The sequence below is a fragment of the Peromyscus leucopus genome, chromosome X, assembly GCF_004664715.2.
Source record: "Peromyscus leucopus breed LL Stock chromosome X, UCI_PerLeu_2.1, whole genome shotgun sequence".
Lineage (NCBI taxonomy): Eukaryota > Metazoa > Chordata > Mammalia > Rodentia > Cricetidae > Peromyscus > Peromyscus leucopus.
The window spans coordinates 53362286-53377405 of NC_051083.1; the positions used below are offsets into that span (position 1 = coordinate 53362286).

General features: G+C 42.1%; 1 protein-coding gene across 1 annotated transcript in view; it reads right to left on the reverse strand.

Annotated features, from left to right (window-relative positions):
* Positions 1-5674: 5674 nt before the first annotated feature.
* Pola1 (DNA polymerase alpha 1, catalytic subunit) overlaps positions 5675-15120 on the reverse strand; it is a 331476-nt gene continuing 322030 nt past the window's right edge. The window contains exon 37 of the mRNA XM_028881682.2: positions 5675-6783. Within this exon, the coding sequence (XP_028737515.1) occupies positions 6638-6783 (146 nt within the window). The 3' untranslated portion in view covers positions 5675-6637. The remainder of the gene's footprint in view (positions 6784-15120) is intronic.

Consider the following 15120-nt stretch of genomic DNA (forward strand, 5'->3'; position numbering starts at 1 on the left):
GAGGTGCTTGCTGCGCCCTGGGCACGCCCACGCGGTCCTGTGGTCCCCAGTTCCCGCCTGTCCAAAATCCCCGAGAGCGCACCCACGAGGGTCGCCAGCCCTAGCTGCTTCTTGGATTTGGTCTGTCCTGTGGGTCATCACCACCTTATCCAGGTCTGGACTTGCCCGGGTGGATCTCCTAGGCAGGGATCCGATCTGGGGCATGGGAAGTGGCCACCAACTACCATTCCCACCACACACTCCTTTCCTAGGTTTCCTAAGGCCGGGTTGGAACTTTCTGGGGCCTTTCTCCAGATCTAGAGTTTACAACCCCTCAGAACTGCACAGGCTTTCCCAGAGAAAGGCATTTTCCTGGAGTGGACAAGGTAGCAGAGTGCAAGAGAAGCACTAGGGAAGGATTTATTTATTTATTTGTGGTCAATATCACTTTTCTGTCGATACCGGCTTTTTGTTTAGTAAGAAGGCTTCATCCCCCCCCCCCAACCTCAGGCTGCCAGTTGGATGGTATACGAGAAACAGTACCATTCTTCCTGTTAATGAACTCCTTTTTAAGTCATTTTTTCTCATTTGACCCTTCCATGGAGCAGAAGCAAATTGCGTGAAATTACCTCCAAGGATTACATTTATTACTGGCCAATGAGAACCCCTCGCCTTGTTTTACAAACTCTTAATCCTATGTCATTCTGATGCCGCAAACAAGCCCGGGCCGGGCCTCCTATTCTTTCAACTTTCCCCAGCTGGAGGGACCTCATTCTGCACTTAATATTCCCCATAAATATCACACGCTAAAGACCCCCTGACTTCCAGCAAGTCCACATTAAACATGTGACATGTCACGCATGACAAACTCTGAGTATCTTTTCAAAGCAGCATTAAAAGCAAAGAAACCAATTTTCTTCTCTTTCCAAACCTCCCCAAGTGCTGAATGATGGGATTGGAAAGAGCCACTGGAGCGTACTTAGGGGGATTTTATGAGATTTTCCAGAATGATTTAATCTTATTGTGAGCATTATTAATGAATGGCAACCCAATTTGGCCCCAATATCTGGGAACTCAGTCACAATACTGGGACCGGCTGACAATGCCCCCCTCAATCTTAAGCAAACCTCTTCCACTACTGAGGAGGACATATGGAGGCCCAGGAGTTCAGGAGAGTCAAATTCATGGCAGGACTGTCTCCCATCACATTCAGAACCAACCGAACAGCCCAACACCTGTTTTCCCAAGGCCATTGTGGGGTAAGGGAGTGATTGGGAGCCCTGTATGAGCCTCTGGAGGGAAGTTGGAGGGGAAGGGAAGTTGATTTGTTACATTTTCATATACGCTAGCCAGATCAGGAGGAGACTCCAAAGGCAAGACGGGAGTACTTGGCATACTATTAGAAATGTTCTGTCCCAGACTACCCATGGACTGGACTGTAGGCAGTAGTGAGGGCAGACATGTTAACTATGTGGTCACAAGAGTGGCAAAATGATCAATTAGGAGAGGAGAATGATTGTTGGGAGAGAATCTCAGTATTAGGACAAAGGTACTGGTATTGGCCCCCATGGTTTTCCTTTTTCCCCATATAATCCCCACCCATTTGGGACAAATATTTGTTCTTGTTAGTTTTTGATTTGTAATATCAATAGTCAAAGCACCAGAAGGTCTGCTTAGCATGATTTGGAGTGCAGATACTTCTAGAATGGAAAAGAGACTGATGTTAGATGAGAAGGAATTGCACATGGGCTAGCCCAACTTGTTTTTAGAAGAAAAAAAATGTGTATGAGCATGTCTATGTGTATACACAAAAGTGAGTGTGTCTCAATGAAGGGGGTCTTATATGGAGCCTAAAATGGTATTTTGGAACACAGAGTTCCCCAGAGCAACTGCATATTTAAATGACAAGTGGTAGCCTGGCTGGGGGTGGGGCTGGGGGAGAAGAAAACCCCACTACCTGAAGAGGAAAAAGCATTTTTCAAAAGAAAAAGTCATGTTGTCCCTGGACGTTATTAACGGTCCAGTTTGAAGTATACATTTTTTCCTTTAAAGAAAAGGGGGCGATTACCAGTTATACATTAAGAAATGTCATTCAGTCATTTTTATTCATTCTCCGGAAATCTTCGTAAAAGCCTGAATCATACTTGTACAAGCAGCAATTTTGTTAATCCAGGGGGTTATTACTCTGGGCCCTTATTAGGTTCTACACCACTGCCAAGCAATCCTATAACCCTCTCAAAAGAAGTTTACCTCCCTGTTATAAAACCAGTAGTGGTATTTATACTGTGCAATAATTAGTGTATTACTTGAATCCACTAACACGTTCATTTTATCTCTGCACAAAACCTCTAGTCTGCTTATAGAAAGCTTGTGCCTCCTTTGGTGCTGTTAAAGTGGTGAAAGAGTGAATTGAAGGCTGGTTGCACTTTCTCCTTTTGCCTCGCCTTAATTCCCATCTCTTTTTGCTCTCATCCAATTAGCACAGTGTATTAAGCGGTTTATCATCTCATAGTCAGCTATTGAGAGAAACAAGGCGAGCACTTTGCAATAGAACCTGCGCTCCTTTGACACCCTCAGGTACTTACATATTCCACTGCGCTATGAATAATAGAGGAAGAATGGAGCGCTAATTCCCTCATCAAAGAATGCCTTGTCTGCTGCTTTGCTCAACAACACCATTCTGATCAAAAGAAAAGCAATAAAGCTTAGCATAACAAAACGAAACCTACTTATTAGCTTAGTGGTTAAATTAATGCAGAGCCGCTGCTATTCAAAACCAAGGTTTGAAAACAGCCTCCAACAACCTGATAATGCTGCCTTCGGGATGAAGGAATTTTAATCTGAAATTTGAGGCTGGCTCAGATGAGTTAATCTATTAAACTGCTATAAGGAAGCTCTGCCACAAACTGTTCAATTAAGAAATATTTAGGTGAGGAGAAAGAGGAGAGAGGACAGAGGTGGGAGGAGAGGGAGAGGGGAGGAGGGGGAGGGAAGGAGAGAAAGAGAGAGGTAGATAGATAGATTTAAGTTTTGATCGGGAACATTGAGTAGTGTTGAAGTGAGGGGTCCAGGTTCCTGAAGAGAGAACTGGGGCTCGATGCTTTTCAGAAAACCCTAACACAGATGTAAATCTGTTTTTAGAGTTTCCTTGTCTTTGTATCTTGCCAAACTCACATTAAACAGTATGTTTCCAAGTATCTCAGGGTGCTCACTGGTGGCAAAGGCTGGAGAAGTAGTGGGAAAAGGCACCTGACTCATTCTTTCCTCATCCTGAACCCCAATCTGTAAGCCCTGATCAACTCCCCACAGTCTGGGCAACTGTCACATAATTGATTTTAACCGTATTTTATTTGACAGATTAGAATATTTTTGAGCATTCTGTGTGGATTTTCAACTTCTGGCCTTCCTTATAACCTTTGTATGTAGGGCAGTCGAAAGACAGCAAGCTTGGTCCAAGGGAAGCTTGTGTAAAGATCTGCAGCAGGTCCAACGTAGTTCCTAAATTAAACGGAAAAAGTGCTACATTCTGAGTAGAGGCCCTGAGCAGAGCAGGACCCTTTAGGGTACCATTTCCCAACTAATTCCCGTGGCTTTAGCCCAGAGGTTTAATAGTCTTTAAAAACAAAAACAGACAGACAAACCAAACCAAACCAACAAAAACGGGGCTGGAGAGATGGCTCAGCGGTTAAGAGCATCAGCTCTTCTAGAGGACCTGGGTTCAATTTTCAGTACCCACATAGCAGCTCACTGCTGTCTGTAACTCCAGTTCCAGGGTACCCGACACCCTCACGCAGGCAAAACACCAATGCACACAAATTAAAAAAAAAAAAAGCAAGCAAGCAAACAAACAAACAACCCCCCCCCTCCAAAATACCAACTGCCAGCCAGGTGTGGTGGCTCATGACTTTAATCCAAGCAGAGGCAGATGAATCTGAGTTTGTGGCCAGCCTGGTCTTCACCAGTGAGTTCCAGGACATCCAGGGCTATGCAGAGAAACCCTGTCATGAAAAGCTAAAATAAATAAAAATTTAAAAAGTTGTCAAGGCTTAGAGAATGGAAAGCATTTATTAAATCTTTGGATCCCTGGCTTCTCTGGAACACTAGATCATGGGGCCCGCAGTGGGCCCTGCCCCTCTCAGCGTCACTACTGCCCCCTGTAGACTGTCCCTGATATTTCCTAGTGTGTACAGTTTGCTCTATTCATGCTTTCAGCATTTGAACTGAAGGCTGGTGCCAGGGAGCCCATGGAGACAGAGATGGGCGGTGTTTCTGAACCAGTTCTACCCAGTGTGCCATCAATCAAGGCATGTCAAGGACTAGAGACCCTCCTGAGAAAAGCGAGTGGGCAATATTCCTACCTTCCAACAAGTATCCACTGTAATTCTTCAACTTGCAGGTCCAACTTTCCATAAAACTCTGGAATCCTTCAGGTACCTGCAGTCAAAGCCTACATTAGGTAAGAGATCCTAGTAAGAAAATGCCAACTGCTGCCATTGACTATTCTCTGCAAGTGTACTTCAAAATGTTTTTTTTTTTTTTTTCTCACCCGAGACAGGGTTTCTCTGTGTTGCTTTGCGCCTTTCCTGGAACTCACCTTGGAGACCAGGCTGGCTTCGAACTCACAGAGATCGGCCTGGCTCTGCCTCCCGAGTACTGGGATTAAAGGCGTGCGCCACCACCGCCCGGCGTCAAAATGGTTTTTATTTACATTTAGTTTGTTTTTAGAGAAAGAGTCCCTAGGTGTTGTGAAACTTTCTATGTAGACTAAGCTGGACTTGAATTTTTGGCAACTCTATGGCCACCTCTAGAGTGCTGGGTTACAGGTATGTGCCATCACTACTTGCCAAAATGTCTGATTTTCTATAGACTTTATATAGAAATTGTCCCTGTCCATAGAGTGATTACAGACACAAGAAATAAACTAATAGGTTGAGTCTTTCATGGTTTCTCGAAGACCAAGTTAAGGATTATTTTATTTATATTGAATATAATCACAGCCTCCAGAAATCAAGGAAAATATACCTTCTTTTCAGAAAGCCGAGTGAAGGCATAAGCTACACACACACACACACACACACACACACACACACACACACACACACACACACACACACACACACACTGCTGCTTTAATATAGTAGCAATTATCAGAAGCTGACCAGGAGTGACAAGAGCACATGAATCCCTTTGTTTCCCAAAGCAACTTGCCTGCTCTAACTTGTGACCAGCTGTATCGCTTTTAGTACCAATTAACTGTCAGGGCCCCGAACCTAGTGCTTCTACTTGAATTCTGAGTGGAAGAGGAAGAGAAGAGGAGAAAGAGGAGCTGCTTAAGAGCCTGAAGAGGAGAGGAGGGAGAGAAAAGAGATGGCAAAAACCAGACAAAAGAAGACTTTTGAACAAGTATTTCTATACATCCACTGCTTACCAAGTATTTCTTTTCTAGGAGGCCTCTATGTAGAATGTCTCTCTCCCAGGAGTCATCGGCGTGTCTCTCGGTTTAGCGTCCCTCCACCTTCTGCCTTCTCTCCCTCTTTCTGGATCAAGAATCAATAACCCTAGTCCTCTCCGTGCTTAATATACTGAAGGACTCAATGCTTCGACTATACAGATAGCTTGCTCAGCATCTTTGAACTGGGTTCTGACTCAGGTTGTTCTGAAAGAAAGCGGGCCAAGGTTTGGGAAGGGCATGGTCTTCAATCAAACTTTTATTTCTTGCTGTCAACTTGAAACTGCACCCAATTAAAACAAATCACTACAACTGGTTTCCCTTTAGAAAACTTTATTCTGAAGTAAAAAACACAATGCATTTTCCCTTCTAAAAACAACCCACATAGGTAAGTATTCTAATGCTGCCATATTGAAATAGTTTATCGATGGCAAGGAGAATGCCATTCTGAAGAATGGATGGGACATAGCAAGCACCAGGTCCCAGGTCCTGCTAGCTACCTCCCATTCTTCTGAATGTAACAGAGTGTTCTACACCGCAATCTCCCCAGGGTTTTTGTGAAATGTTAGGGTAAAGTATCTACAATGTGCTTTCCTGTTGTATAAACCTTCACTCTCAACATTCTACATAAAGGGAAAACATAAGGAATTCGAGTATGAGACACCTGCTCAGTGTTGGACTTTGAACAATTCAATGAACAAGTGTGCTTTGTGTAATATATTTAATAAGTGCAAAATTTCTACCCCCCATCCCCATACCACTTATGTGAAAGGCAGCACTGAAAACAGTCATGCTTGGAACTAGTAGCTGAACAAGTATTTGGATATAGACTGTGTTTAAATGACACGCGAAGAAGCAAAATGTTAGAACTCCCACTAGTCTCCACAACTCTTTTTAGGGGTGTCTCTGCTACAGCCTCAGGGCAAACTGAAGGTCACTTAGGTCTCTTAAAGTAGCAATTTCTGCAGAAACCCAGTCCCCAATAAGATAGGTCTTCAGGTACTTGGCAAAGAGTTCGGTGGCACAGTGTGCTACGAAGACTGTTTGGCAGGTTAAATATTTTTACACTTCCATCCTGGTCCACATCGACACGAACACAACATGCAATCCTCGAAAGAAAAGCAAGATACTGGCGAAGCAGTAAAGGCAAGCGGAGCGCTCAGAAGCTGAGATTCGGCCAGCTGGCCTTCTTGCTTGCTCCCGGGTCTCTCAGTACTTCCCAGCATAATTGGCGAAGAGCTTGCTGAGGTTCACTTCAGAGTAGCCACTCCAGGACAAGAACTGCTCTGCTATGTTCTTGACTTTTCTGTAGTCCTGAAGAACTTTGGGGGTAAAGAACTGCTTCTTCAATTTATCTAAAGTGAAATAAAAAGAAAAGGATAGTTTATAAAAGGATAGTCAGATAGTTTCTTCAAAGAACCACACTATTTCTTTCCAGAGAAGGGGTGCAGGTTTTGATTGCAGTTCCATGTCTCTGACGTCCTAATGGGCCTGTCTGTGTTCTTTCTACCCTGGGGACAGTTCAAAGCCAGAGGTATCTCAGCATAGTCTGTGAAAGCCTAAGTTGGCTCTTTTCAGGAGGACAAACCAGGTCAGGCCACCTCTACTGATGCGAACTGCAGGTGTATGCCCATGCACAGTAGGCAAGATGAGTGCCGCTCCAAGACACTAGTTTTGCTGTGCTGTTGAGCAGATGCACACACTGCAGTAGGAATCTGGACGCAGAAGGAAGCTATCTTCCCTAGTGCCTCCCAAACCACACTGCCCCAGCTAGCTGGCCTCCACAGTTTCTTCTAACCCCCCATCTGCCCATTTTGTTAAACGAAACCTTTAGTGAAAGAAGGACAGCTACCTGGAGGTTGGTCCACCTGTCCTTTGCCAAGCTTTCTTTTTGTCCACGATGTGAGAACTCAGACTCAGTACCCCCATCCGTGTCCCCAGCTCTTTTTATTGATCCATTCCTGCACTTCCTATTCTGACGATGGTTCTATCAGCCAGAGGAATCATTTCCTTCCCCTAGTCTCCCTTCCACAGTGTCTGCTACTTCTGTACTTGGTTCTTTGAAAGGGGCAGCAGAGCTGCTATGTTGAGGTCTAATTTGTGGGGGGAACTCATCCCTTCCCTGAATGGTTTTTGTTCAAAGCTGCTCAGGAACTCCATGAGACGTTTTGGAAAGTTTATAGCTGAGGAAACTGAGTAAGGTCACAAAACATGTCCTAGAGACACAGATCTGGAAATTCAGGTAGCCAGAAGCGCCAACCAATAGCTGTAGAAAGTCACTTTTGTGGCCTCTCTTATGCCACTGCTTGTTGTTCAAGGTTGCTGGCAAGGCCTAGAAGTCGGCTATTCCCAAGGTAGGGACTCAGATACTGCCTGTGCCAAGGTGCTGGGGGTGGGGGTGAGGATGGGGAACAATGCTTCCCAGCTCCTTGGCATAGGAAGGGACCAGGAAGAACAGATGTGGGAGCACATCCATCACAGAAAGCAAAATCCTGCTTAAACAACAATAGACAATAAAGGCCACAAAACCCTGGAAAATGAAAACTCAGCCTCAAGATTTTTGTTCCTGAGCTACACATTCATATTTGTTCACAACCTTTTCTAAGTTACACCAATGCGTCTCCATAAAACAATCATAAGAAGTTTTGTTGAGGATTTAGATGCCCCAAAAGGGTAGAAAAAGAAGCAGGGGAAGGGGGACACATCGTTAACTGACTATACAAAGACAATTTGAAAGTTCTAATTATCGGAGTCTGGCAATATACAGCAAAGGCCCCAACCAATGTGCCTGCTTCCTGGCAGGCCAGAACCACAGGCCTGCAACCCTGTGCATGTGAATGACACAAATGCATCTGATGACTGGGGAGAGCACATTTAAAGAGCTGTGGTAATACAGAGCAGGGGAGGAAGAGAGAGGACAGAGCTCCTGATGTGTTTACCTCCTCTGCTGATGGGATATTGACTTTTCCCACTAGGTTGGTTAGAAAGGGGACTATTTACGCTGCCACACAGCAGAGTTAGAATGACAACCAGCGTCACTGGGCTCGCTTCTTCGTAAAAGACAACTGTGACCGCCAGCATATCCCATAGCTGGTCAATACAGCCCAAGCACCGTTTCCTGGCAGTCAGAGATGCAGATAAAAGCTCCCACTTGCTTCCCCAATGAGAGCTTAATCAATAGCATATGGAAGGTCTTTTAGGAAACAGAACTGGATGAGCTGTCAGGCCATACCACAGGAGCTTGGAGGGCAAGGAGTCACTTGTTCAGTTTTCTTCTTCCTTCTTTGGGCACTGGGGCCATCCATGTTAGACATCACATTAAATTGTTACCCTGTTTCTGTCAATCCTATACCTACCACTTCAGAACTTAAGAGAAAATACAGATGTTAAATAGTGAAAGTCAGTTAACGTGGTCAGTAAACTGCTGCCTCCTTTTGCTGTTCTAGTTTTTGAATGCAGTCCACCGGTAACAACATCATACCAAGGGCAGCTGTGGTCAAAACTTAGGACAACACTGCTAAAATCTTTTAAGAGGCCAGTCAACAAGAGGCAGACACATGCAACAATGTCACCTGGCTCTACCAGATACCACTAATTGTGGCTCTTGCTCCACAAATCCAAACTTCAAACATAACAGCAAAATATAATCTAATGACCTAAAATATTAGCTAGAACTCACTCATCCTTATCCACAAGCACAATAAACCTCTTTCCCTTAGTTTTCTTGTTAATACTCTTTGAGGAACATGTATTTAGTGCTTATTTCCTCTGGTCTTTTCTACATGAAGAGACTGCTCATAGTCATACAGTAATTGTCAGAAAATATCCTCATCCCAATCCCTAAGAAAACAAGGTCAAAAAGTTAGCCTGGGTAATGATTCTCATTTATATACATATATATATATATGTATGTATGTGTGTATATGTATATATATGTATACACACACACACACACACACACACACACATATATATTTGAGACAGGGTTTGTCTGTATAGCCCTGGCTGTCCTGGAACTCACTCTGTAGACCAGACTGGCCTCAAACTCAGAGATCCACCTGCCTCTGCCTCATGCTGGGATTAAAGGCCTGCTCTACCACTGCCTGGTTTGATTCTACAAATATTTTATCAGACAAAACAACAGACCACTAATATGAAAGTTTATTTCTATTAACTAGAATACAAAATTATCCAAGTTACAATGTTTTTGATAGAAGACAAGCTAGATCATCTGAAGACTGACCTGTCTTCTAGGTTTTGTTAAAAGTCATCTGATTAAATGAAATGCTTGCACTATTTTAAAAAAACAAAACAAACGGGAGTCATCTCAAAGGAAACTTATTCCTATGTTACATATTTCAGTTCAATGTCAGTAAAGCAAAAATCCTTTTCCTCTTTATAAAACCATTTTTGGTCTTAAACACACTGAACTAGGAACCATGAGGCAAAGACATTTTAAAACCTCGCCTACTGGTTATTTTATTTTAATTAAGGCAGGCTTAGGCACACAGGCAGCAGCCGTCTCTGTTCTGAATGTCTGTTTCATTTATTTCTGTGCAAAGGTATCAAACAACAGTCAGTTATAATTGATTCTGTCAGGTGTTATACAGTCAGTCATAATTGTCTCTGTGTAGAGGTGTGTCAATTTACTATATCTGAATTAAATATTCTGTCAATTATGAAATCAGGTAATAATTTCAGTCAGTTTTTTAATTGCATGGCTTCCCACCATAAGGTTCTCAGCTCTCCCACCTTTTCTAATCCATATCCTCCCTCCCTCCCTCAATGTGAGTGTTTGCCTTCAGGTGTGAAATGCAGGAGACTTGAGGGGTTTGGAGGCAACCTGCAGGTTTGGCGCTCTCTGTCATTTACGGCCACGGGAGCGACACAGAGCTGCTGGGCCAGCTAGCCTCACTGCCTTTCTCCTACCAACCCATAGCAGAAGGCACGGCAAAGCATAGTTGTCTGCAAGGTCTCACATAACATCCAGAGTTCAAAGAGAAAGACAGTTGGGGCCCCGAGTCTAAATGCATCTCTTAAAGCAAGAAAATAAAACATGTAATCTTTGAGTAAATCCTTGTCTAGAGAAAAAAATTAGAAGACACAGTGCCAGGCACACACGGCATGCAATGTATTTATCCACCATCCAATGCCTGGAGGGCCATTCTTATCTGAGAAATCATTTCCTAGATACTAAAATATTTCTGAAGGCTGAAGAGTCTGTTAGTCCATTATTCATTTCTACTCCTACTTATAAACAATTATCTTCAGTTTTCTTTTTCTTCTTTTTTGTTGATACCAAAATACAGCCTTCAAACAGTATAAAATGTCCATGGTTCAGCTCAAGTGCTCTACTAGACTGATTTGACAAGTATTTAGAAGTGTGATTATAATTCTCCCCACTATTGGTCTGGTTCATGTTCAATAAATACAGGCTTGCTGCAGCCTGGTGGTGGTGAACAGTGACCCTTCCCACTTGAAGCAAATGGAGGTGCGATGGGGCCCCACCACCAGGAAGGGTTGGCCAGTGGAAGTTTGGAAAAGAGCAGAGGGTGATATAAGGAGGGAGGAGACAGGGCGAGGCGATGTAAAGAATGCCATGTCTACAGAGAAAAAATAGAAAGTGAGAGTCGTGCCCCTTACCATGTTTCAGTGGAGAAAGAGTCACCTTGAAAGAGATCAAAAATTTCCTTTCAACTAGATGAAGTGATTCTATCAGGGCTGGGTTTTGGGTGTTTGTATTTGTCATGTCGGAAGAAAATTGCCCATGCAGCCCCCTTGCTGAGGTTATAAAAAGTACTGTCAACCATACTGGACAGAAATTTTTTTGGAGGGGGGGTGCAGAGAAGGGAAAAACACATTGTGCAGGATCATTAAGCACTGTTGTATAAATAAAGTTAGAAGATCAAACGAAAGAGGGGACTCGGGTTAAATGCTGGAAGACAAGCTTAAATAAAGTTCTAAGAAAAAAGCAAGGCACGCTGTAATTCCAAGAACCTATTACTTCAGACAATTTACTTCAAAAAATAAAATCAGAATGGTAAATGATTACCCAAAAGCAATCATGTCATCATCACTGAGAGATGGAATAAAATAATTTTTTGTGAAGTGGCTGAATGAGAGCAACTTAAAAGCCACGGAGCCTGTCAGAAGCACATTATTTCTTTTTACACCCCGTTTCCCAATTCATCTCAGTGCTGCTGACTAACCTCGGCTCCCAGCAGGTGGAGCATTTAAAATAAATAGCATTTCCTACAAAACGCGCTCCAACTGCCCCATGACAGACGCTTCCAATTCCCGGCCAGCCACTGGATCAGCTTCAGCGGTATCTAACAAGGTGTAAATACAATAACAAGCATGTAATTAAGTGAGCATGATGAAGTTAATGGAGATAATTCATTCCATTTTGGGCTTATGAATATTCTATTAGATGTTATCAGGCAGCTGGAATAGCTGTTAATTTAATCATCATTCAGACCAGCAAAATGTTCTTTGTGCGAGCATAATTGCAGAGAATGAATAATTGATTTGACAATTGTACCAGTGGATTTCAAACAGTTCTGTGCGCTCTCAGAGCAGGAAGGGAGGAGAACTGGAATACTCAAAGCACTGAAGAGGTGGCAGAGAAGCCAGCCTGTAAATTGAACATTATCAGGACACAGATAAAGGACAATTTTTATTTTATCAATGCAACACAATTACATTACAGTGCGCTAGTAATCATTCTGCCCACACTTTAAAAAGGGAAATAAATTACTCTTCATGGGAAAGGACAAAAAGAAATATCAAAACCATTTAGAATCCATTGATATTGGATATTTAATTTTTTGCATTATATTTTATTATAGGAAATATCAAACTGTGTTCGAAATTGCTGGCACATTTAACTCTGTTACCTGCAATCAGGTACACAGATTGTATTTTACACGTATCTCTGTATTACAGCATGCTCTATGAATTACAATGACTTTATTGCAATTTCCTTAAAAACTCTCCTAATGTTTAAAAAAGAGCCATCAATGTGCCGTACAAGAGTACTGTATGTATACCTTAACTATCAGGACTCAGTTTTGGTTACATTCAACAACTAGCGTTTTTTCCCTTCCTAATGATTCTATACTGCATTTGAATGGAAAAGTAGCAACAAAATGTTGACCTTCAACAAGCCATCTCCATCATGAAACCAAGTTGATTACGGATCAACTCTACCAAAGGCCTAGAGTTCTCAGTTACTGTCCCAACGCAAAACGTGTTTGCCTTCCCACGCACGACTGTCACTGTAATTTGCCCAAATTCTAGTATTTTATGCACAAACTTGTAATTTAGTCAAAGCCAATGGGGTAGACAGCAATGGCAGTCAAATTTCATGTGAGTGCTACTTTTTAATACGCGCACAGTCATGAGAAAATGAAAATACCCTAAATATCTTAATGTCTTAGCTGGTGTTCTATGACAGACAAGAGCAGAAATGATTAGCCTAGGTCAGTAGTTCTGAAAGAAGGCTGAGGATTAGGGACTGGGAAAGAGTCAAGGAAAATCTCTGAGAAGTTGGGCAACATGTCTGTCCAGTCAAATGTTCATGACCAACCCCATTTCCAGACTCTGATCATTTCAACCTTCCTCCAAATAAGAGCCCAGACTACAACTATGTCAGTCATGTCTGATTTCATTTATCTAATATCTTTATACTATTGAAGTAACATGTTCACCATCACCATTCTTCCTGAAGCCCTACCTTTCCAAGTCTTAGGCCGAAAACATGATCTAAGAAGTGCACACAGCATCTTTTTTGTTCATATGCCACTTCTACTGTTAATTCATACATTGCTTTAATTTCTATTTACATGGTTTTTAAAACTGGGTGCATAAATCCAAAAGAAATATACTATTTGTTGAAAGGATAACAATAGGATTTGGAATTCACTTATGTTGGAGAATTTACAGGGCAAGGGTATATGTTCATCAGGCTTGGTCAATCTTGGGAAGAAAAGGTAGCCGGGGAGAAAGAAAATACTTATGTAATAAATGACCAAATGATTAAGGATTGGCTTCAGAATCAAATTCTGGACTCATTTCTGAATGTCAAGCCTCTGTTTATCCTTCCTCATCTTAATGAATGCATAGGTTGCAAGATTAGAGTGCTTTGGTAGTTTTTGAGACCCTGTTAATGTTCGACAAATGTTAGCCAATGACAACGAACAGTAATAGATAGTAAAAGCTATGGGTCCAGGGTAAATAATCATCTATCACGGGTGGGAGGAGGAAAAAGTGTTCAGAATGTAGCAAATATATGAAAAGGAACACCCAAGGGAATGGCTTTTACATTTCCTGGACCAAAAGCCTTCTTGGGGACAGAGGCTGGCTTACTTTGCTACCCAATCCTCTGGATCTCTTTACTTCTCACTGGGCCTTTCTATTCTCACATTTCAGGGTCTTGGAATTGTTCTGACCAATGTAAATAGTTGGAAACATGGTTGGACTATAGTTACCTGCTAAGGTAATCACTCGGAATAGATCTTGGTGAGAGCCTTACCTGTTCCAGTACGGACCAACAATATCCTCTGGATATATAACAGCTAGAGGGTGTTCCAAGCCTTCTCTGACACTCTCCTCTTTCTTCTCTATTTTGGAAGCAGATACAGCTTAAACTATTCTAGGAGCTCTCAGCTTTTCTTGGGTTCTATTTGTTCATGGATGGTACATAATCCCTCTCTACTTGTATATCATGCACATAGGAGATGTTATGCCCCAAAATGATGAGCTACATTCTTCGTGGAGGAAAAAAAATCCCATTTTTATTAATTTAAACCAAACTGCTATTCTGGCAAAATAATGAAAAGAAATAGAAGATGTCACAAGCAGACGTTTAAATGACTGCTTATCATCAAACCCATTATTCAAGGAAAAACTATGAAGGCAAAATCTGTATCAGATACATTTTTGGGGCTGCATTGACTTTAATGTTTATGTAAAATGAATATGATCTGTGATCTGATTCATCAGATACAATCTAAATATTAAGAGCTAGATAGGTGTGGTGGCACACACATGCCTGTAATCCCAGCCCTCAGGAGGCTGAGACAGAAAAATCATGAGTTCAAGATCAGCATGGAGTACATAACAAGATCCTATTTGAAAACGAGACAAAACAAACAAGACATCAACCAAATAACAACAGAAAAGCAGGAGATAGGGGTATAATTCAATAATCAAATACTTCCTTAGGATATGCAAGCCCTACATTCAACAGTTAGTATCAAAATGAAAGAATGATAAGGCAATTTAGCTTATTAGAGAACTATCCATTAAGTCTGAAATACTTTCTCAGTTAATCCATACTCAGATTCCTTTCTCACAGAAACAAGTGCTGCATTGAAGCAATTCTGGACAATTCTGAGGACAATTCATTACATGTCAGTAGTCTTCATACTTCATGGATGTATTTCACCTGAAAAACACCCAGTGTTTTCAGGGTATCAAGGTTAGCACTCTTTCTTTTGTCTTTTTTTTTGGAGATGAGTTTTCTCTGTGAGCTTTGGCTATCCTGGAACTCTCTCTGTAGGGCTGGCCTTAAACTCAGAGATCTGCTTGCCTCTGCCTCCCGAGTGCTGGGATTAAAGGCGTGTGCCACCACCACTTGGTTTAAGGTTAACACTCTTTACCCTTTTTAATTGTATGAAACAATGCATGGT